At 37.7% G+C, this 23564-nt stretch overlaps 1 protein-coding gene across 1 annotated transcript in view; it reads left to right on the top strand.

Annotated features, from left to right (window-relative positions):
* The first annotated feature begins 292 nt into the window (after window positions 1–292).
* CASP8 (caspase 8) overlaps window positions 293–23564 on the top strand; it is a 34282-nt gene continuing 11010 nt past the window's right edge. The window contains exons 1-3 of the mRNA XM_036756972.1: window positions 293–634; window positions 13782–14111; window positions 23193–23298. Of these exons, the coding sequence (XP_036612867.1) occupies window positions 13816–14111; window positions 23193–23298 (402 nt within the window). The 5' untranslated portion in view covers window positions 293–634; window positions 13782–13815. The remainder of the gene's footprint in view (window positions 635–13781; window positions 14112–23192; window positions 23299–23564) is intronic.

The raw sequence follows: 23564 nt of genomic DNA, 5'->3' as shown, positions 1-23564 counted from the left end.
AAATTTCTCCTGCTATCCCTCTCCCTACCCTTCCCAGAGTGTTATCCATATGACAAATATTTTTAAAGTGGGGGAGGAGAGGGAAGAGGAAGGATTAAAAAAAAACTAAACTAAAATCGATTGAAGAAAGTGAGAATATATGCAATGCTCCGCACCCGTGGACCTCCCCTGCAAAGGAATAGGGTGGAGGGTGGGGGGGTGTTTCTTATATTAAAGACATATCCTAATCAACCACCCGCCCCCTGGAGTTATCACTTCTGAACCAGAGCTGGGGCTCCTCTAGGTGATTTCCAAATTGCCGTTTTCTTGTTTTGAACTTCACCTTAGGGTTACTTAAGTGTCAGGAAATGATGCCCTGGTTCTTTAAATTTTTTTTTTAAGGGAGATGGGGAGGGGAAATGACTCATTCAGTTCCGATGGCAAAGAATTAGTTTACCTTTCCCGAGCTGATTTTTTGCTGAGAATCATTTTCTTTGGTGGCCGTGGGGCTTCGGGAGCCAGCAGTGCGCAGAGAGCTCGGTCATGCCACAGTCAGGATCTTTCGCAGGCTGGTGACTTGACTTTGAAACTGTGGCACCGTGAGACAGAGAAAGTCTGCCCCGCCACCATTTGAACGCGGAATCCGCTTCCGTAGGTGAGTTGCCACAGTCTAAGGAAGGAAGGGGGAAAAAACCCAAACTCTCACTTCCACGAAGTGGAACCGAGATTTAAGTGATTTACACTGTGCCAGGCACTGTTCTAAATACTGGAGATTAAAAAAAAAGTCAAAAAACAGTCCCCGCTCTCAAAAAGTTCTCAGTCTCGCGAGGAAGGTAAATATGCAAGATATACGAGATACATGTATCTTGTCTAATTATGATACATGTATCTTGTCTAAACAAGATACATAGAAGATAAATTGGGGATAATCTCAGAGGGGAGACGCTAGCATGAAGGAAGACCGTTGTAGAAAGTGGAATTTTATCTGGAGCTTGAATGCAGAGCAGTCCGGACATGTAGTTTGGGTGGCAGAGACTTCCATAAACGCAGGACAACTAGTGAAAATGCCTTAAGTTGACAGATGGAGTATCGTGTGTGTTTGTTGTCTGTTGTCCCTCCTTCGTTCTCGGAGAGGACCAAGGACATCAGGAAGGTGCCATCTTGACTTGCAAGTGAATCGTTTTGAAGTGAAGGAGGGCTGTGCAAAGTCCCCAGCCTCCTTCTTTTCTCCGGGAGAAGTCTGGGTCCAGCGGCAAGCTGTAGATCAGGAGGGCCGGAGATGGCCCCAGATGCAATACGCCATTGCTACTGGATTGAAGAGTAAACGGGGGTGGGGGTGGTGGAGGGGAAGGTTACCAAGTTGTAAAAAAACTGGAAAGGTTAAAGAGTAAGTGGAGGGGACTGAGGTGGAAGAAGACTGACTGGAAGAGTCAGAGGGGACCCAGATTATGAAGGGCAGTTGAAGATGTGAGGCAGGTGGTTTGGAGAGAGATTAGGGCTGGATAAGTAGATACAGGAATCTTCAGCTTAGAAAAGATCATGAAATCCATAGAAGCTGATAACGTCACCAAAAGAAACAGTATAGAGGGAGAAGAGAAGAGGTCAAGAAGGACGATGATTGACAAAAGGACATTAGACTGGCTTTTAAGGGATCATTGGTAAATTCGAAGGAAGCCATTTCAGTTGAGTCAGATTTTAGTAAGTTGGAAGAGTGAGAGAAACGAAAGTGAAGGTACTGATTGTCAGTCAATAAACGTTTATCAAGTGCCTACTATGCTTTAGGCACTGTGCTAAGCAATGGGGAGACACAAAGAATTCCCGCTCCTCAAAGAACTCACTGTCTAAAGGAGGAAGACATATAAAAGGAGAGGGAAGATATGAGGAATTGGGTACAAAAAAAAATGTCCGGGAGATTCAAGAGTGCCACTTGGAATAGAATGAACATGTGACTGGCCTGGGCAACCTTCTTAAAATGGAGGTTCTGGGTGGAGCCCAGGGAGAGGGAGATGTCAAGGAGTCAGAGGGTTCTACTTTCAATGTGAAGTCTGGGAGTGGGGCTTGAGCTTCTGGAGTAAAGAGACTGTGGAAAAAGTTCAGGAGACTCAGGAGGGAGGACCACAGAGGAAGGGGTTTTGGGGAAGGGTTGTGTTTGTTCTTACTGGTGTGTCTATAGGCAATAGAGAAAAAACTAGTAGATGCAGAGAAAGTGAAGATTAGTGGGAGCGGAGATGACAGAGGAATGATTTGCTGGAGCAGATACGATGGAATGAGATCACTTGTGTATAAAGGGAATTGACTTGGCAAATAGAAGGGCCACATCATGTGAGACAGCGGTGAAGGAGGAAATAGTGGTGCAAGGCATCTGAGTGATATGAGATGAAGAAAAGGGAGCTCTCTGTGAATGGTCTCAAATCTTTTTCAGTGAAATAGGAGGCAAGGTTCTTAGCTGAGAGGACTGGAGGAAGGGGAGCAATGGGAGGATTGAAGAGAGATGAAATGAATGGTAGAAAATGATGATGAGCTTATTAGAGGGAATGTTTATTCCAATACTTTAAGGATCTATAATTTCCTTGATGAGAGGACCCTCTCCACCAATGCTGATCACAACCTCTAACTCACCAGGTGGTCTTACCAAAGAACTATTGTCACTAATAGTCACAAGCAAATCAGACTTCAGCTTAGGAAAGTTGATCTAAAGGGAGAATTAAAAGGAAAGAAAGGCCGCATGCAGGGGTGGGGAACCTATGGCCTCCAGGCCACATGGGGCCTTCTAGGTCCTTGGGTACAGCCTTTTGACCAAGTCCAAGTTTTACAGAATAAATTCTTTTATTAAGGGGATTTGTTCTGTGAAGTTTGAATTCAAAGGGTCTCACTTGTGTGGACCTACAGGACAACATGTGACTTCGAGGCCATAGGTTCCCCATCCCTGGGTGGATAGTGCACTGGACCTGGAGTCAAAAACACCTGGGCTCAAATCCCAGATACCTATAAATTGTGTGACTTGCCTAGTTTCTTTGGACTTAGTGGCCTGAAAGATCTCGTCTACTTCTGAAAGCTATCATTCTATGAAAGTGAAAGAACCAACGAGGGAATCTGCATAAGACATCAAAGAAAAAAAACACAAATACTGTAGGCACTTAATACATGTATCAGTCTGCCAGAAATGGTTTTTAAGAAAAAAAATTATTATTAATCTGTATCCAAACCCTTTTTAGCATGGAGAGAGATGTTGAAAACTGGCATAGTCCCCATGCACTCTGACATGACTGTGCCCCAAAAAGATTACTGATAACATGTATACCTAGGCAATCTCGTCTCAGCCTATGTTGAAATTCCATCCCATTCCCTGAGTAACCCTCTGATTTATGCAGATCATTATTGATTTAAAAAATATTTATTAATTCATTGATTTAAAAATAAAAAAATCATTACGTTAAATATTATTTTAATGAAAATTACTATTTTCTAATACAAAAAAATTAATGATCAGAATGGCACTGTTTCACATAGTTTTGCAAACCTCTTTAATGTCTGTCTTAATGAAGGATAGCTGAATTTTCGTATCTGGAGTTAATAATTCATCTGGTCCTGGGGATTTTTTCTTAGGGAGCTCAATAATGGCTTTATCAATTTCTTTTTCTAAGACAGGGTTTTTAAAGTATTGTATTTCCTCTTCTGTTAATCTGCAATTGCTATTTTTGTAAATATTCATCCATTTCACTTAGATTGTCAGATTTATTGTCAGATGATTGGGCAAAATGGCTCCTAATAATTGCTTCAATTTCATCTTCATTGGTGGTGCATTCAACATTTCATTTTTGATACTGGTAATTTGGTTTTCATCTTTCTTTTTTAAAATCAAATTAATCACTGGTTTATCTATTTTATTTTTTTAATAGTTTTATTTATTATTTCAGTAGTTTTCTTACTTTCAATTTCAGAATTACCAATTTGGTGTTTAATTAGGGATTTTTGATTTGTTATTTTTCTACCTTTTTTAGTTGCATGCCCAATTCATTAACCTACTCTTTCTCTATTTTATTGATGTACATGTTTAGAGATAAAAAAAAAATTTTCTCTTAAGTATTGCTTTGGCTGCATCCCATAAATGTTGGTATGTTGTCTCACTGTTATTCTCTTTAATGAAATTATTTATTGTTTCTATGATTTGTTCTTTGACCTACTGATTCTTTAGGATTAGATTTTTTAGTCTCCAATGAATTTTTATTCTATGTTTTCACAGTTCTTTGCTGAATATAATTTTAATTGCATTTTGGTCTGAAAAGGATGCATTTAATATTTTTGCTTTTCTGCATTTGTTGGTGAGGTTTTTATGCTCTAATGGTCAATTTTTGTGAAAGTGTTGTGTACAGCTGAGAGAAGTGTATACTCCTTTCTATTTCAATTCAATTTTCTTCAGAGGTCTATCATAGCTGACTTTTTCTAAAATTCTATTCATCTCCTTAACTTCTTTGTTTATTTTATAATTAGATTTGTCTAGCTCTGAGAGGGGAAATTTGAGGTCCTCCAGTAGTATAGTTTTACTGTCTATTTCCTCCTCTAACTCATTTAACTTTTCCTTTGAGAATTTGGAAGCTATGTGATTTGGTGCATATATGTTTATTATTAGTATTACTTCATTGCCTAGGGTACCTTTTTAGCAAAATGAAGTTTCCCTGCTTATCTCTTTTAATTAGATCTAATTTTGCTTTTGCTTTGTCTGAGATCATGATTGCTACCAATGCTTTTTTTTAAAACTCAGTTGAAGTATAATTGATTTTGCTCCAGCTCTTTATTTTTACTCTGTGTGTCTCTCTGTTTTTAAATGTGTTTCTTGTAAACAACATATTGTTGTATTCTGATTTTTAATCCATTATGCCGTGTGCTTCCATTCTATGGGTGAGTACATTCCATTCCCATTCTCAGTTATAATAATTGTGTATTTCCCTTCATCCAATTTTTTCCCTGTTTATCCTTCTTTCTCTTTTTACCCTGTCCCTCCTCAAAAGTCTGCTTTGCTTCTGACCACTACCTCCCTTAATTCACCCCTCCCTCTATTAGCACCACCCCCTCCTTTCCTACTTCCTTGTAGGGTAAGATAGATTTCTATACCCAACTGAGTGTGTATGTTATTCCCTCTTTGAGCCAGTTCTCATGAGATATGATTCAAATGCTTCCCCCCACCTTCCCATCTTCCCCTCCATTATAAAAGCTCTTCCTTTCACACCTCCTTTATGTAACATAATTTTTCCCATCCTGCTTCTCCCTTCCCCCTTCTGAGGAGATAAAATTTACTGCATTTGGCAATGGATTTGCTTAGAGTGGTGAGTGGGGAAAAGAGAAAAAAGGTAGGTTGCATATAAATAAAGAAAAAGGAGGTTGCAGGTTTAGGAAGAATTATACATTGATTTCCTTTTTAGATAAGGTGTGGCTTGAAATATCCTCTTAGCAGTTAGAGACCTGAGTTTAAAATTCAGAGACTAGAAAAAAAAATTTAAAAAATTCAGAGACTAGAACTTGGGACTGGAAGCACAGATCTAGGATGTGGAAATCCCCAATGGAATGTAGGGTCTTTGAGGACTAGGACTGCTTTTAAAATTTGATTTTCTACCCTTAGATAGACAGCCAGATTTAAAATATGTACATACATACATACATGTGCACACACACACACACACACACACAGAGCTAGGTAGATAGAAAAAGCATTTATTAAGTGCTTACTATGTTCCAGGCACAGTGCTATTGTGGATACAGGAGCAAGAAAGCAAGACAAGTTTCTGAAGTCAAGGAGCTTATTTTCTAATGGGAGACCATAATGCTTAAACGAGAGCTGAAAAGGGAATAGAGTTTCTCTACCTCATTCCTCAATTAAAATGCTCCTACTCCATCATGCCCCACCCTCATCCTAGTGATTCGAAACCTCCGGTTATCATTGTTCTCACCTGTTCTCTGTTGCTTACTGACTACTCCTTTATTCCCATCCCCCCCAAACCCTATCCCCATCCCCAACTTCTTAAAACTCCCTTTGCTGTGCTCTCTGAAATGCTTGCTCCGTAGCTAAGAAGGTTGCTTTCATTTTAAAGCTTTTCCTTTATCACTCCTCTCATCTTCTTGTACTCATAGGGAACAGGCTCCCTCCTGATTGCACGGCTTCTCTTTTCTAGCACTGCTTGCATTTTCATTCATTACCCTGTTCCCTTCCATATCTCCTCACTGGAATGCTTCTTGCTCCCTCTTGCCATCTCCAGGTTCTATTACCATCACTCAGTCACCTCTCCTTTGAGGTTCATTTAATCGATATTTGGGGGCAGCTAGGTGGGACAGTGGATAGAGCACCAGGCCTGGAGTCATGCATCCTGTCCTCAAGTTCATTTTGTTTTGCTTGAATAGTGAGCATATTTTCTTTTTATGTTATTGGGTTTTTTTTGTTTGTTTCTCTTCTTCTAGGCTGTTCTTCAGTTCCCAATCTTGTTTTTGTTTCCTTGGTGAGGCTTACCATTGCAGATTAAAGTTTTTCTATTTTATTATTTTTCTTGTGCAGGACATACATTTTGCTCTCAAAATTCTCGTATCTCTTTTGAACCACTCAGGAATAGTGTGTTGTGGTTCTGTGTTCTCCTCAAATTCCATACTGTCCTCTGTTTCATCAAGGGTTGGATCATTTTTCTTTATTTTGCATTATTTATTCATAGATGACTGAACTCATTCACTAGCTCTGAAGCCATATTTCCTTCTGTTATTACTGCTTTTCCTGTTGACTTATCTTTTTATATTTCAGGTTCTTAGAGTTTTCTTTTTCATGAAATCTTTGGTACTTTCAGCCTTTTTTCCTTCTTATTTTCCTTATCACTCGCTTTCTAACTCCTTCCCCTCTGATTGTGATTTCCTTGGGAGCTAAATCTCAAAGTATCTCAGTTTCCTCCCACATCTGGCAATTCATAGTTCACCAGCCTAGTTCTCTGGCTTGTTTGCCTTTTGGGTACTCAGAACTGGCCCTACCTGAATGCTGCGCTCTTCCCCTAGACTTGGAGGAGTGTTCGTGAGCAGTTTCCTGTTCTGGTGGCCTATCTTATTCCTTCTGTTCCTCAGTTCTCTCATCCAGCACCAGCAATTCAGAACCTGTTTCTCCAGGCACCAATGCTCCTGGGAGGCTGTAACACTGGCAGGCTTTTATTTCTGAAGCACTTTTGCCAAGTTGGCTGTTGTGGCCTGAGCAAAATTCTGAAGCCTGGAGCCAGGTTCTCTGCTGCATTGTAAAGAGAGGAGGGACCAGGAAATAGAGGTGGTTTTGCTATAAGCTTGCATCATGTTTTTGGGTCTGCTAGTACAACATAGCTGCCAGTAGGGTGGGAGGTCAGGGGAGGAGTACTGAATGAGTTCAGGATGGGTGAGGGTCAGTTCCTGGCTTTGTCTTGGGGTTTTTAACCTTCTTTTAGATTCTTGATGTCTTAGTCCTAGGCCATGGAAATAGTAGAAGTTGCTTTATCTTTAGTACCTAATTACTGTTTTTGAGAGATTTGAGAAGTCATGGGAATAAGAGAAAATGTCAAATCTGCCATCTTATTGCTCACATGACCCTGAATTATCACCAGTGATTTTTTAATCACCCAATTGAATGGCTTTTTCTCAATCATCAGCCTTTTTGACTTTTCTGTAGCCTTTGATGCTGCAGATGACCGTCTGCAGTGTCAAAGAGGAGAGGAGAGAGGAAAACCTAAGAGAATATGATGCTCCTGAGGGTAACAACTCCTACATGAGGAGCTGATCAACAATAGAGATCCAGGAAGATGAGAAACCAGAAAAATAATTTGATTTGGTGATTTGTTGATATATGTAACTTAGAGTACATGTTAAATTAGGGTCAAGAATTTTTATACCTAGGGGGCAAGCACCATGAAAGGCATCATTATTAGGCACAGAGTAGAATAGTTACTGCTGAGAGGATAAGGGACAGAAACCCTAGGGCATTATGAGGTTGATGCTGGGGAGTCCCACCCTTGGGGAGAATGCCTCTAGGGAGAAGAAGTATGCTATCTGTTAGCTTCTTATTTTAACAAAAATTTTTAAAATAACTATAACTAGATGCTAATGGCAGGTGTTTCTTGACACTTAGCCTCCAACAAATTTAATGACTGGGGAGGAGGGGAATAGGGGGTCGGAATGCATATCCCATTAACATTACAGGGAGAGCTGTATTTTCTCTGATAAGAGCTGCATTAGCAGCAATCATTTCCAGCAGCTTTTTAGCACTTCTGACTTCCAGGACTCATATGAGTAGAATCATAGTTAGAAATGCCCAACTCTCAGTCACTACTCAGTTACTTCTGCTTAGGGAAAGCAAAGCAAAGTAGAAGAGGCAGTCAGGTATTTGAGGTTCAGTCCCAGGTTTGCCCAGTTCATCAGTGGATAATTTGTGCCAGGCTCAGAACTTGGTGTGGACAGAGATTCCCTCCATGAACCTTTTGTGTTCAAAAGGCTTTTTTTTTACCTTGGTTATGCTGAGATAGGGCAAAAGGCAATGGCCTGAGAATACCTGTACCTGCTTAGAAATGGAGAGAAAAAGCGTCTCTATATTAGGAATTTCTGGAAGCAGTTTCATGAAGCCAACATGTGGATAAGGACTGGGAACTCCTTGGCCAGTCCTCTTTATGACATGCCTCTCACTTAATCAGTAAACATGATGCATCCCATTAGTTGAAATGTCAATATTTTGAATGCCTGATGATTTCACCTTGGTATTTCTATTCTCAGTTACCTGGCAGCTAACAGGTACCTAACAAAAGCTTGGTGATTGATTGAACAAACACTTGGGAATATAACCATCATTCAATGACAACTGCTGTGGATTACTGTTTTGTGGGTTTGAATGACCTTATCTTTTACACAGTAGATTCTACCTGGATCTGATTATTTTAAAATTTCATAAGAAAAAAACTAGAAACAAAAGGAATAGTGCAAGGAAGAACATTTTTATAAAAGAAGAAAAAGAATGTATCAGAGACAAAACTGATAGGTGTGACTATGCAAAGATAAAATAATTTTGTATAATGAAAAGAAATTGATCAATAAGTAAAAGAGAAGAAACAGATTGAAAAAAAAATACTTGTAGGAAATACATCAGACAAAGGTTTGAAATCTAGAATCAGGAAATGATATATATCTCAATGACTCCTAATCCTGCCAATACAATCAATCTTCCCTTCTAACAAATATATACCAGCAGGTGACACAAATCATCACATTTGTCATGTTGTAAAGTGTAGGTCTCATTTTGCACCTATTGCCAGTCCATGGTTTCTCTTCTGAGAAGCAAGAGGCATACTTCATCTTTAACCCTCTGGAGTTGTAATAAGCTTCACTGAACAGATCATTTTCAATAGAGGAAATATGAAAAGTTTATGACCACATGATGAGATGTTCAATTTCCCTAATAATTGGAGAAATACATTTTTAACATTGATTTTTAAAATTTTGTGTTCCGAATTCTATTTTTTCCTCTAGCCACTCCCCCACCGATTGAGAAAGCAAGCAATGTGATATAAATTATACATGGGAAGTCATGCAAAGTATATTTCTACATTTGTTACATTGCAAAAAAAAAGGGCAAGAAGAATAAAGAAAATGAAAAACAATGTCTTCAATGTGCACTCAGAAATCGTCAATTCTCTCTCTGGATGTGGATAACACTTTTCATCACGAGTCTTTTGGAATTGTTGTGGATCATTGTATTTATCAGATTAGCTAAATCTTTCACATTTGATTATCTTTATAATATTGCTGTTACTGTGTACAGTATTCTGATTCTGCTCACTTCACTTTTCATCAGTTCACATAAGTCTTCCCGACTAATTTGTTTCCAATTAATTTTTAATCTATGCTTCTAAGGCCCTTTATTGAATATAATTTTTATTGCATTATGGGACAAAAAGGGTGCATTTGGTATTTCTGCTTTTCTGTGTTTGTTTATGAGGTTTTTATGCCCTAACACTTGATTGTTTTGTGAAGGTACCATATACAGCTGAGGAAAAAGGCATACTCCTGCTGTTTTCATTCACTTTTCTCCAGAAGTCTATCATATCTAACTTTTCTGAAATTCTATTCACTTCTTGGAATCTTTCTTATTTATTTTATGGTTAGATTTATTTAGTTCTGAGAGGGGGTAACTTGAGTTTCCCTACTAATATAGTTTTATGTTGTTGCCACAGCTTCCATGGTCCACAGTTGGTGTTGCCAACATTCTATACCTCTTCTTTCAACCTTCTAAGTTGTCTTTGGCTGGAAAAATGTCTCATCCCATCCATTTGTTGGCTATGCTGCTACAGAATTTGTTTTGTTATTTTGAAGTTGTTTGGAAGAGAATGTTAGGAAAATTTAGCTGGAATGCTCCCTTTATGCTGCCATCTTGGGTCTCCCTTAGAAATGAGTGTTAAAATGGTTATTAATAATAATAATCAATATAATAATTATCATATTTACAATAATTAGCATAGTTATAAGTGTTAATATCATAATTATAGTTATAACTATAATAATAAAGTATTTGATACTTAAAATATTTTATTGATAACTTTTGTTTTTCACATCATCAGTTCCTCTAATTAGTTCTTCTCTTCCCCTATTCCAGGGAACCATCTTAAAGAAAAATAGTCATTTTTAAAGAGAGAGGGGAAAAAAGAAAAAAGAGGGAGATGAGACACAAAAAAATCAGAAAAAATCAACCAATATCTTGAAAAAGTCTAGATAAGGAACACTCAATGAGAATATTCCCTTTCCCAGGGCAGATTGATACCTCCCTGTTGTGTACCTTCTTGTCTCATACAGTTGCCTGGGATATTGAAAAGTGAAACAATTTGCCCAGGGTACCAGGCCAGTATGTGTCAAGGGCCTAACTTGAATCCTGGTCTTCCTGACTCTGAGGTTGTATTGTTAATGTATTTTTGCTTAATGGGAACATCTTTCCCATCCATTAATAGGCCCATGTGACCTACTTAAGTTACATGGAAACTTAAGTCACATGAGTTTGAGCCACATGAGCTTGAATCATGAGGGTTGTGACTCTGACCCTGAAGAAGTGTATATATACTCCGAGGTTAGCATTTTGCTTTGGGGCTCACTCCTGGAAAGAGAGTTTGTGTGATATATCCAGATGAGACTCTGGGTAGCCGTGAAGGAGCCCCCCCGGCTTTGAAAAACCCAGATGTTGGTGCTTCTCTCTCTGGTAACTATGTATGTGTTGTTTTGGTCAGACAGTTAGAAGCCCTGTCTGTTGGTCTTGGCTGTTTGTATTTGCTCTGTTTGTATAATTTCTCCTTGTAATTTCTGTTTGTATTTTCTCTGAAGTTCAGGGTGCTGACTTTTCCCCTGAACTAAGTGAAAAAAAAACCACATACATATATATATATATATACGTATATATATATATGTATATGTATATGTATACATACATACATACATACATACATATATGTATGTTTGATTAAAGTAAGATTGTTGACCCCTTTTGAGTTGCTTTCTTTTAGAAAAGCAGATCAAAGGACCTGTGCTAGCAGCCCTTCTATGTGCTGGTGTTATTGGTCTTACACCGCCCCCCTGCCCCCGCAGCAGCTGCAAGTAACATTGCTAGAGATCAGTTCTCTAACCATTATACCATACTACCGCTCATGCTACAAAACCACCTATATTGTTAGGGGAAGAATGAGAAAGTTGGCTTTAAATCCAGTCTGGCACATAATAGGAACTTAAGAAATACTTGGTAGCCTAATTGATTAAGGGAATTAATTATGGTATAATTATGGTTGAATTCATTTAGCTTGAATTAATTACAGTATATTAATATAATGAAATATTTGGTGACATAAAATGACAAATATATAAAATAGAAGGAAGAGGAGAAAGACCTATGGGAAATGATACAAAATGAAATGAATAAAATCAGAACATTAACTAAAACTGCATTTTTTTTAAAAAAGAAAAAAAAGTCAAAGGTTTTAAATCAATTTGAAAAGGTACTCCGAACAAATCCATTTTTGCTTCTTGTTTGTTAATTTGTTTCTTTGGATTTTGTTAAAGACTTGTAAGTGATATTCATTCATTTGATTTGGTCATTTGTCTTTGTTGAGAGATACTACAGTAGTAATACAAATATCAAAAAAAGGAGGGGGAGGGGTGGAAAGTTGAATGTGTGTTACATGCCATAGCTGAATGAAAGAATGAAAATGGGTCTGGTGTGGGGTGTGTGTGTGTGTGTGTGTGTGTGTGTATGTATGTATGTATGTGTGTGTGTGAAAACTTCTGATGCTAGATGCTGAAAACCCTTGGGGCCCCCAAGAACAGTTCAAAGTGAGCCAAGGTGGTCAGAGGGAATGTTTTGGGGGTTCATGTGTGTATTATTTTTCTTAAAACAATCACGCATGAGGAGGAACTCGTGCCGAACGAGTCCAAAAAAGCCTCAGAGAAACGTTGATTCTATTTCACATTCAGGATGTTATGTCACACAGGCAGCTCCTGGTTAGTCACTGTACTTCAACTATTCAGTTAATATGCATTTTTTTGGGGGGCTTGAGAGTTGCTCAGTCCTGTTTCTGAATTGCTGAATTTGTGAGAAAGCCTGGACTTATTTCTTGGGGTAAGATCCTGTTGGGTGAAGCTCTTTTATTCTGAGGTTTGGTAAGGGCAAACACCCTCATCTTTGGTGGTGGTGATGGGAGGGGGTAAAGGGGTAGCATTAACTTCACTTTTAATCAAACATGTATGAACTGCTAGAAACCCTGGGAATCTATTCAATTTTAACTTGGGTTGCTTTGGGAAGGGAGCTGGATTTGGACCCTGAAGACAAGTTCAGATCTTTGATTTATAATTTACTATATTGGTACAGGACTCAGTACAAACATCCAATTGGTTTAACCTTCTTCACCTTAGAACTCTTGAGCTCAAGCAATCCACCAGCCTCAGTGTTCCTTGTAGCAGGGATTAAAAACATGCACTACCATGCCTGGCTATTTGTAGGATTCTAAAAGGTTTGAGAGAAGTGTGTTACGTAAGAAGTGTCATAGGCTTGGATGCAATTCTGATCAAAGTTTATATGATCCATGTATGTTGGATTCTTGTGAGGTATGGATGATCTGATCATAGATCAAAAAGTGAAGAAATTTTTCAATGCTCTTTTCTAACTTGGAATTACAGATGTAATATTGCAGGCATTCTGGACATTATGTTTCAACTAATAACAACTCGCATTTGCATTGCACTTTAAGGTTTTCAAAGCACTTTACATACAATGTATCATTTGATCCTCTCAACAACACTGTGAAATATTTTTGTCCCCATTTCACAGAAGACATGCTTCTTGCCCCCTAGGTATTTAAAGTCTATTTGAGGGGGAAAGATGAAACAGTTAAGTGATCATGTAAAGTTCTTTCTGATTATGTGCCAAAAAGAAGTGCTATAGGAAAACAGAGAAGAAGATGAATGTGCATTGGAATGATTTGGGAATGCCTGATTCAATATTAATTTCATTCACTTGCCTAACATTTATCAAGCAATAAGTGTGTGCCAGCACACTATAACTATGTGGTAAGTGCTTTGGGATATTCAAAGTTGTGCCGATCCTCATGGCTGTTATAGTCTAGTGGGGAAGAGTAACTTTAAGTTCATTATATTTAAGAAAGTATGGACTTTGAATGTTATGGGAAATACCCTCCCCGAAAGTGAAAACTTTCAAATAAACAAGAAAGAGACCTTAGGCTAGATGCAGCTAACAGTTTGTCAGCCTCAACTAAAATAAAGTTTTCTTTTTCCAGGTTAGAACTTCACCTTTCTAATTTTCTGATAAGCATGGACTTCCACGCAGTTTTGTTCAACATTGCAGAGGAAATAGACAGTCGAGATCTGGCTAGTCTGAAATTCCTCTGCTTGGATCATATCCCGTTGAAGAAGCAGGAATTTATCAAGGAGGCCGTGCAGCTCTTCAGGATACTTGAGGAAAAGGGTTTGTTGGAGGAAGACAATCTGTCATTCTTGAAAGAACTGCTGTACCACATTAAACGAATGGATCTCCTAAATCCTCTGAACACTAACAAAGAAGAGGTGGAGCGTCAAATCCGAACCAACGTCCAGGTTTCCTCCTACAGGTAGGTGACACCTTAATATTATGATTTTGAAATGAGTGTTATTTGGATGCATTTTTTTTTCTTTTTGTAGCCGGGGTTAACTTTGTACATAGGCAAAATAGATGGCCACTTCAAATGACATCAATATATGTAAAACCTTTGCAAACATTAATGTGCTATATAAGCACCAATGATGATGATGTGATGATCTCAAGGGCACATGAAAAGCCCTCACTCCTTCCTTGCCCCTGAAAAAAAGGATTGCTCTCCACCTGTTCTCATATGCCTAATATTCCTTCAAGGGAAGGCAACGCCTTTTTTTTTTTTTAAATTCAATTGTATTTTACTTTCGGTTTTTAATTTTCTCCCTCCTCCCTCCCTCTCACCCAGCCACGGAGAAAGTAAGAAAAAATCAAATCTGTTACAAATATGTATAGTTAAGCAAAACAAATTTCTGCATTATCCATGTTAAAAAAAACAAACAAACAAAAAAAGGACTTTTGAGTCCACCTCTCTCTGAAGGTAGCATGTTTCATCATGAGTCCTCTGGAACTGTGATTAGTTCTGCTTTGTTGATCATAGTTCCAAAGCTTTTCATTTCACAATTAGAAATATAATACTTGAAATCCAAATACCCCTGAGGGAAGTGAGGCATTGACAAATTTACACCAAAGTATATTTGGTTGTGATATTTATTCTTAGTAGGTTTGAATTTGCAAATTACATCCAATAGGGGCCAGATATTTTCTCCTAGAGATTATGATTGCAATTATATTGACTGGTACCAGTGTGACAAATGGTTTGATTTCTTGATTTGGGAATTTCTTTGTAGAATAGTTATGCAAAAGGCACTTTGGGATAAGGGACAGAAAGCTAGTCTTGGAGTCAGGAAGACCTGATACATAGGTACTTCTACAGGACCCTGGGTAAGGCACTTCGTCTCTGTGCTTCAACTACCTCTCAATTTAACTTAAAACAATTGTCCTGTGTCTTTGTAGAGGAAAGCTCTCCCATGAGAACTCAAATTAAAAGAAATGTCTGTGCAAACAACAAAACCATATTTTGATAGCCCTTTTAGTTTTACAAGGCATATATGAAAAATTAGATCCCATTCACTTATGCAGCGACTGAATCAAATTAGTTAAAATGAATAATATTTCTCTAGGTCATTTCAAATACATTTTTGTTTTTGTTTTTATTTCCTCTCTACACCCATCCACAGAAACATTTAACACACAAGAAACATTTCTGAAATGGTTGTAAATGATGGCACATAGAGCTGTATACTTCAATTTATAATTTACTTTTTAAGTATTGAATGTCTATATATGTTAAAATAGCTACACCTGTTTTAAGGCAATATACACTATTTTAAATGTGAATTTTTTTAAGGCAATCAGGGTTAAGTGACTTGCTAGTAAATGTCAGAGTCTAGATATGAACTCAAGTCCTCCTAACTTCAGGGGCAGTGCTCTATCCACTGCACCACCTAGCAGCCCAATGTGTATTTTTTTTTAATGTACCTATCTATAACATATTCAAATTTAAACCTACACTACGGTTTTTGGGGCACCCTGTCCATTTTTAAGTTTGTATCAAGAGGCAGCTGTGGAGAGAGACTTGAGTTCAAGCTCAGCCTCAGAAACATACTGGCTGTGTAGCCCTGGGCAAACCCTATAACTTCTCTGGACCCTAATTAACTCTCTTAAGTTTAGAGCAGGTACCTATCTGAGTTAGTATAGAGAGTATCCTCACTAAGAGTTCCCTATGTAGGTGAAATAACAAATTTTTTAAAAAGTGTCCATGTATGTTAACTTTAACAGCGGAGGCACAAAATTTACTGTTCATTTCCATGTCCCCATTTGTGTGTTTTTCTGGGTTTTTTGCTATTTCTGTTATTATATACATAGTTGTAGTCACTGTGTCATTCTTTTGATTATGCTTGCTTGCATGCCTTCATTTTGTAAGTCTTTTCATATTTCTTTGCATCCTTCATATTTATTATATCTCATGGAGTCAGATTATACTCATGAACTACAATTTGCTTGGCCATTCCATGGTAACTGGACACATAGATTGTTTGCACATTTTTTTGCTATGAGTGCTGCTTGGGATATTTTTGTATGGTTAGGTCCTTTTTTTATTTCTTGTCAATAGCATTCTATTAGGGTATAGTCCTAGGACTAGAATCAGAGAGTGAAAGGTTTTGGACACTTTCATGGTCCTTACTGGGTAGATCTACCTTGTTTTCCATGAGCAATGAAATAGCAAATTAGCAAACTTTAAAACAGCATACAAATTTATGGCCAGGCATCGTCATCATCATCATTTGTATTTTGGATATCAGATTTTTAATCAGAAAATTTCATTACAAAATTTTTCCTGCTCTGATTTTTTCTTTTTATTCTAGATACATTATTGCTTTTTGCTGTGCATCAGTTATTTTTAATAAAAATCATCTATTTTTTCTTTTACATTATCTCCTGTTGAATGCCTAGAAAACTTACACATTTTCACAATTACATTAGTTTCTAATTTTATTTTTTATATTTGGATCATTGAGCCATTTGAATTTTACTGTTCTGCATAAATAGATCCTCAATTTCTCTCATATTTTGCCATCCAATTTTCCTAATGTCTTTTCCTGAATAATGGCTTCCTTTTTTTGTAATCTTGGATTTATGCAGGATTTTTTTCTATTTTTAAAAATCCAGTTTCAAGTAGTTTTGACATTTACTGATTTATAGTAGAATTGGATGTCTGAACTTTTGAGTCTCCAGTCCTCTCCTTTTTTTTCTTTCCATTTCTCCTTAATGTCCTTATCTGTTTAATTTTCTTGTGAATTTTATTTAATTCCACAGTTGCCCACTGGTGTTTGTTATTGCATTTAATTTGTATATGTAGCTTTAGCTGCAGCCCATTGACTGGGATATGTTGTATTTAAATTGGTTTCTGGGTTTGTTTGTTTTTTTTTTTTTTTGGTCAGACCAATAATTACTTGTTGTTGGATTCTCTCTCTTTTGTTGTGGTTTCTGTAATTTGACTTTATCCCAAACACAATTAAATCAATTTTTCTTTTCTATCTTACATATTTTAACAACATTTCCCTTGTTAATTATTTTTTCTTGTATTAGGGTTTGTAAATATAATATTTTAAATTTCTTTTTCTACATTTTTATTAATTTCTATATGCTCTTTACAAATAGAGTGCAATATTTTTTGTAAAATTATGCATAGCACCTTGCATAGTAGATACTTAATAAATGCTGATTGGTTGATCAATAAATGCATCTATACTTGAATAAAAATGATTTTGCCCTTAGTTATTTTCTCTAGTTATTTTTTGTACCTATGTTGTAGCTATCATTTTTATAGTGTTTGTTATAAGATTTTCAAAGTATTTTATATGTCATTTGACCTTCACAATGACCCTGTGAGGTACTTATTATTATTATCCCTTTTTTTAATAGCTGAAAAAGTGAAGTTAAATGACTTACCTAGGGTCACACATTCTAATAAGTACCTGAGGCAGTGTTTGAAGTTAAAGTCTTTCTGACTCTAAGTCCAAAGCTTTATCTTCTACTCAGCCAATTTTTCTTTTATCCATTTATTTGCTGTTCCATTAGGTGGACAGATGTTTAAAACTGACATTCTTTTGTCGTCACTCCACCTTTAAGTATGACACATTGTTCCCTCCTTTATCTCTTTTAAACTTTTCAATTTAAATTCAGTGTCCTCTAAATACCATGGCCACAAATTTTGATTTTATGGCCATAGCCAAAGAATAGTTAATTTAAGCCCATTCTCACATTTTAATTCTATATTAGGCTTTATATATCTGCTTTAGGCATGTTTCTATAGGAAATACAGGGGTTTTTTTTGACAAAGGAATCAAATTCATTTTTACTCAAAGTTATAGAATTATTGTATTTGGATTATCAGCTACCATGGGATAGGATAGGACTGGACTTGTGATTTTGTTAGTGTAGGAGACTCCCAGTGAGGAAATTCGATTTCCTGAAGATTATGTGCCTACTCTAAAATTTTTTATCTTAGGGCAGGGACAGGGAACCTGCAGCCTTGAGGCCCATGTGGCCCTCTAGGTCCTCAAGTGCAGCCCTTTGACTTAATCCAAACTTTGCAGAACAAATTCCCTTCATAAAAGCATTTGTTCTGTAAAACTTGGACTCAGTCAAAAGGCCACACTTGAGGACCTAGAAGGCCACATGTGGCCTCAAGGCTGCAGGTTCTCCACCCTTGTCTTAGAGGCTTTTATGGTATACTGAGAGCTTCAATGAGTTGCCCAAATCCAGTATGTGTCATAGGAAGGACTTGAAGCCAGTTTTCCTGACTCAGACTCTATCTGCCATACTGTCTCCTATTGGTTACCATACTCTAACAGGGCCCTCTAGGTCCTTAAGTGGGGCCCTTTGAATCCAAATTTCACAGAGCAAACCCCCTAAGGGATTAGGGATTAGGCCTCAAGGCTACAGGTTCCTCACCTCTGCTCTAGTATATTATTAATATTTTCAGAAAGGAATATGATCTAACCTACATCACTGGTATTATTCCTGTTTCAACATTCGTGCATAAAAACAATACTAAATATAGTTACTTTATTTTCTACTATTAACTCTAATTTTTTACAAAAATTTGACTTCTCTAGTGTTTTATTTATCAAAATTTATCAAAAATTTGACTTCCCATTGGAGATGAAAATATCATAGATTTATAACTGAGATATCATCTAACCTAATGCCTTCATCTGTAGTTAAGGAAACTGAAGCCCAGTGATAGTAAATTACTTTTCTAAGGTCATACAGTTAATAAGTAGCAGAACCAAGATTTGAACTCATGCCCTATAATTATAAAACCTGTGCTTTTGCCACCACTGTATCATGTTACCTTGGGGGTGGGGGGTGGGGGACAAATGAAGTCAGTTGCCTCATTTCTGTACTCTGATTTTTGGGGAGCTTACGCATGGAAGATCGCTAAGATTTTAATTTTGCTCAGGAGCCCTCAGCTGAGGCAAAGTCCATGACAAGTCAGCCAGTCTGAAAACGGCAGTCATAGGGGTGGAGTTTGTGCCTTAAAAGCCAGCTAGGCAGGCTGCTTCCTGTCTCTGAGTAGCCATGTTTGAAACAACCCACTTAGACTCCAGGTCGTTTGCTGATTTACTTTTCTCGCTGGTCTCTTCCTTCACCTTCTGTTCCTCTCAAGGGCCTCTTCTCTCTTTTCACTTCAGATGAGAAAATAGGCTGTCTTTTCAAACCAGCAGTTTCACTTCTCTCAGGTGCTGGCATGGACAGATATTGGGAATCTTCTGATCTCCAGTGCCCAGCCAGAGTAGTAACAGAATAAGAACTTGAACATGGTGACCGAGGCTTTGCCCAGATGCTGACTTCCTGAGGGGCAAGATTCCTAGTCCTCTAGAGGGTATGCTTCCCTGCCTCATTCCTCTCCCTTACCAGGCACCAGGCTGCCATTCCCCAGGGTTATCTAGCCATTGTAGCCTTTTTTTTCAAGGGCCTTCCCACAGGGTAGGGCAGATTACATTTCTTCATCCCAGGATGAGTCACCCATCCAGGGGCCCCTACATGTTACATTTGGGGTTAACAGCAAAGTAGGTTGTGGGGCTGGCTGCCCTGGCTGCCACAGGCACTCTCTCCTGCCCTATTGAATGTGTTTTTTAAGACAATAATGAGACTCAATCAACAAGCATTTGTCAAGTACCTGCTATGTGCCAACCACTGTATGAAACTCTGGGAGGTGGATACCAAGTTTTTAGGGAATTTATATTTTACTGTAGGATGGGTAGAGAAGAGGATACAACATGTTCATTTTTAAGGCTATTGCAATGATATAGGTGAGAAGAGATCAGGGACTGAATGAAGATGTTTTTGGTGTGAAGAAGAGGGCCTGATGGGAGAAATGTTGAGGAGGGAGAAATGACAAGTCTAGGCAACTGATTGGATACAGGGAAGGGGAATGAGGTACAGTGAAAACAAAATAGCCTTTATCCTGACAACCAGAGGTGAAACAGGAAAAGATAAAAGTTAGACATGAGAACTCAAAAAAGCACGTCAATCTGGAATGATTTAGGTTGAAGACAAATGGCCCTAAATAATTCATTATGGCCCCTGGGTGCAACATTATTCACAATGCCATAATAATTATGGCAGTAAGGATGAAAGAGCATTTAAGAAAACACGAAACAATACACTTCTCTGCCTTCTTATAGTAGAATAGTAGTCTCCTTGATAGGGTTTTTTAAAAAACTCTTTTCTAAAGTAGTTAATTTTTCATTTAAAGTTGGCACTTTGTGGTAAGGTTCATACCTTGAACAAAACAGCATTTGTTGGTTACAGTGTGGTTTCTTAACAATTCATATCTTACTAAAAAGAAGACTAAGGCTCTCAAGTCAACGATCAAAAGAAAACCAAAAAGAAAAAAAATGAACATCAGAAGGGGGAGACTAAAGGCATTGGAGAAGCTAATTTTCCAGGTCACTATCTTGCATTTAGCCAACTCTGTTTGCCTCTCCCAATCTGTAATTTCTTTTTATGATTTTCATAATTTTTAGCACAATGCCTGGCACCTGTTAAGTACTTAATTAATACTGTTTCATTCTCTTATGAATAGCCAGCCTAATTTGGAGTTGAACATCAGTAGAATTTGGCTTGCTTAAACATTAAATAAGTCAAAAATTAGATTATAGGTATTTATGGATAAAGAGAATTCCAAGCACAAGGAATTTATTAGTTAAGCCTGATCAAGAAATGGGAGCCTCTGAATTTAGAGAATCGGAGGAGGGGTCCAATCCAATCTAATCCAACAAGCATTTATTAAACTGTTGGATTCCACCTTCTGTCCATTATCTCAGCCGTCCTGAAAGCTTGGCTCTCCAGATTGTATGAATTTTGTGGATAAGCCCTAACAGTTCATGAATGTAAGATATCATGTAGCATTTTACAGGCTTCCGAAATATATGCCTCAGACTTCTTAATTTTCAAAATGTGAAGACAAGTCAAAATGTAAACATATGGTGATAGTAATCAATTATTTAGGCAATGAATGTTTATTAAGCTCCCATGATGAATCAGTCATTGTGTTAGGCAGTGAGGATACAAATACAGAAAATATGAAGCGTTCCCTAATCTCAAGGAGCTTACTTGCTCCTGATTTGTAACTACTTTTTCAAAAAATGGGTGGCTTTATCTTTGTGGGTATTTCTACCAAGGAAGATGATACCCCCAGATACACCTGAGGGGAGAGGGTTTTCTTAGAGCTTGGGCCAATCTTTTAGTAAAGAGCATCTTGAAATTTATCTGGGCTGGTCCTCAAGTGACAGTCCATTGGTGGTCCCATACTTAACCTGAATTTGAAACTTTTCCTGCTTCATAGGGCCCATCAGAGCTTTTCATGGCTTTTAAGATGGCAAGGTCAGAATATGGCCAATATGGGAATTCTTTTGATTGACCATCCATATTTGTTGGAGGGGGTATGTTTTTCTATTTTCTTTGTTGTTGTTGTTGTTGTAAGTGAAGGGAAGAATGTGAATTGAGAAAAAATGAAATAAAAGAGGTTATAAACCTTAAAAAAAAAAGGTCTCATGGTCATATTCAGATCTGCGTAGTAAGCTTTGGAGGGGGACTTTCATGGAGGAAGGGTCAATACATCATCATACTCACCACTGACATTTTCTGTCATTCAACAAGCACATACTATGTGCCAGGCCCTGAGCTAAACTCTGGGGATACAAAGGCAAAAACATGATGTTTCTGCCTTCAGGGAGGTCACCTGATGGGAGGAGCTCACATTCTAGATCGATCATATAGTGCTTTAACAATTATAAAGCACTTTACATCCAGTCAGTCAGCATTTATTAAGCACCTACTATGTGTTAAGCTGAGGATCTAAAAAGAGGCAAAATACAATCCCTGCTCTCAAAGAGCTTATGATTGAGCCTTACCATGAGCCTGTAAGGTAAGGACTTGTATCATCATTTTATGGATGAGGAAAGAGAACAGAGAAGTTAAATGATTTACGGTCAAACAGTATCAGTGGTGGGATTTGAACCCACACCTTCACCCTCATGTTCAACACTCCATTCATTACACTACACCACTTCTGTAAGAATTAGAGAATACCTTTAAGACAGAGTTATGCTTTTTTGGTAATAGGAACTGCAGGATCAGGGTGTATAAAGCAGAAACATCCTTCAGGATTCCATGGGTGCCTACAGTTTAGTCACCTTTGAAATGAATGAATGAATGAATGAATGAATGAATAAATGACTAAATAAGAGAATAAATGAGCAAATAAATGAATGAGTAAATAAATAAGTGAATAAATGAATGAATCTCTTGATTTAGTGTTAAAGTGTTGCCCAGTCACAGAATCATAGGACTGGAACTGGAGGAGACCTCCTCATTTTATAGATTTGAAAACTGGGTCCCAGAAAGCTTAAATGGCTTATCCAAGCTTAGAGAGGGATTAAATAGGAGAGCTGGGATTTAAATTCAGGTCCCCTGACCTGCTCTTTCCATTAATTCATGCTGTCCCTTGGTCTGACTGTATAGTTCCATGAAACATCTATAGGCACTCCATGATGTAGTATAAAACATCTTTAAGACACAGATATTGTGGGGGTTTATTCTGAGTAATTTTGCATATTTATTATAAGGAATTTTTTTCCTTTTCCTTCCTTTTCCCTCCCAAAGGCACAGGTGGGAGGAAGGTGAGGGGGATGGTTAGGGATAAAGTAACAAAGAGAGGTGGGGAAGAAGAGTCATTGAGAAATAATCATTTTTTAAAATAAAGAAGAGAAAGAAGGAAGCTTAGAGAGAAGCACAGACGAACAGGACAATGTTGATAACTACAGGTTGAACTTACTGATTCTTAAAAGAATAGCAAGCTGTTTGTAAAAGAGAGTTACAGTATTCTGTACAATCCTTTTTTCTGTGCTACTATATATATTGAAATACCCATTTCATTTGGTCTTTGTTAAATTCAGATTTTAAAAAAAAAGGAAAAATGAGTAGGAACTTATAAAACGACTCAAGGAAACATTTTTAAAAGTTTCTTAATTTCCCTCCCCAGGGTCCTGCTTTTTAATCTTTCAGAAGATGTGGCAAATTTTGAATTGAAATCCATCAAATTTCTGTTGAGTCACAAGATTCCCAAGTGCAAACTGGAAGATAATATGGTAAGAGTTGGTATTGATGTACTTTGTGAACCAGAGTTCTTTCTGAGAATGGGTTGGGGTAGAGAGGACTGAAGAGAAGAGAGGGAAGATGGCCTGCCACCATCTAATTCTCAGGCAGACTTGGCTGGTATTAGTGGTATTGAGTAATGGGACCTTTACAACACAGTAGGCTGTGATCAGGAGTACAAAAAGTTACCTCCAGCAAAAAAATGGGCTCCATGTTTGGAGATGACAAAAAGGGGAACCTCAGCAGGTCTAGAACAATT

Source organism: Trichosurus vulpecula, chromosome 4 (assembly GCF_011100635.1).
Source record: "Trichosurus vulpecula isolate mTriVul1 chromosome 4, mTriVul1.pri, whole genome shotgun sequence".
Taxonomy (NCBI): Eukaryota; Metazoa; Chordata; class Mammalia; order Diprotodontia; family Phalangeridae; genus Trichosurus; species Trichosurus vulpecula.
This window is presented reverse-complemented; position numbering and strand designations above follow the sequence as displayed.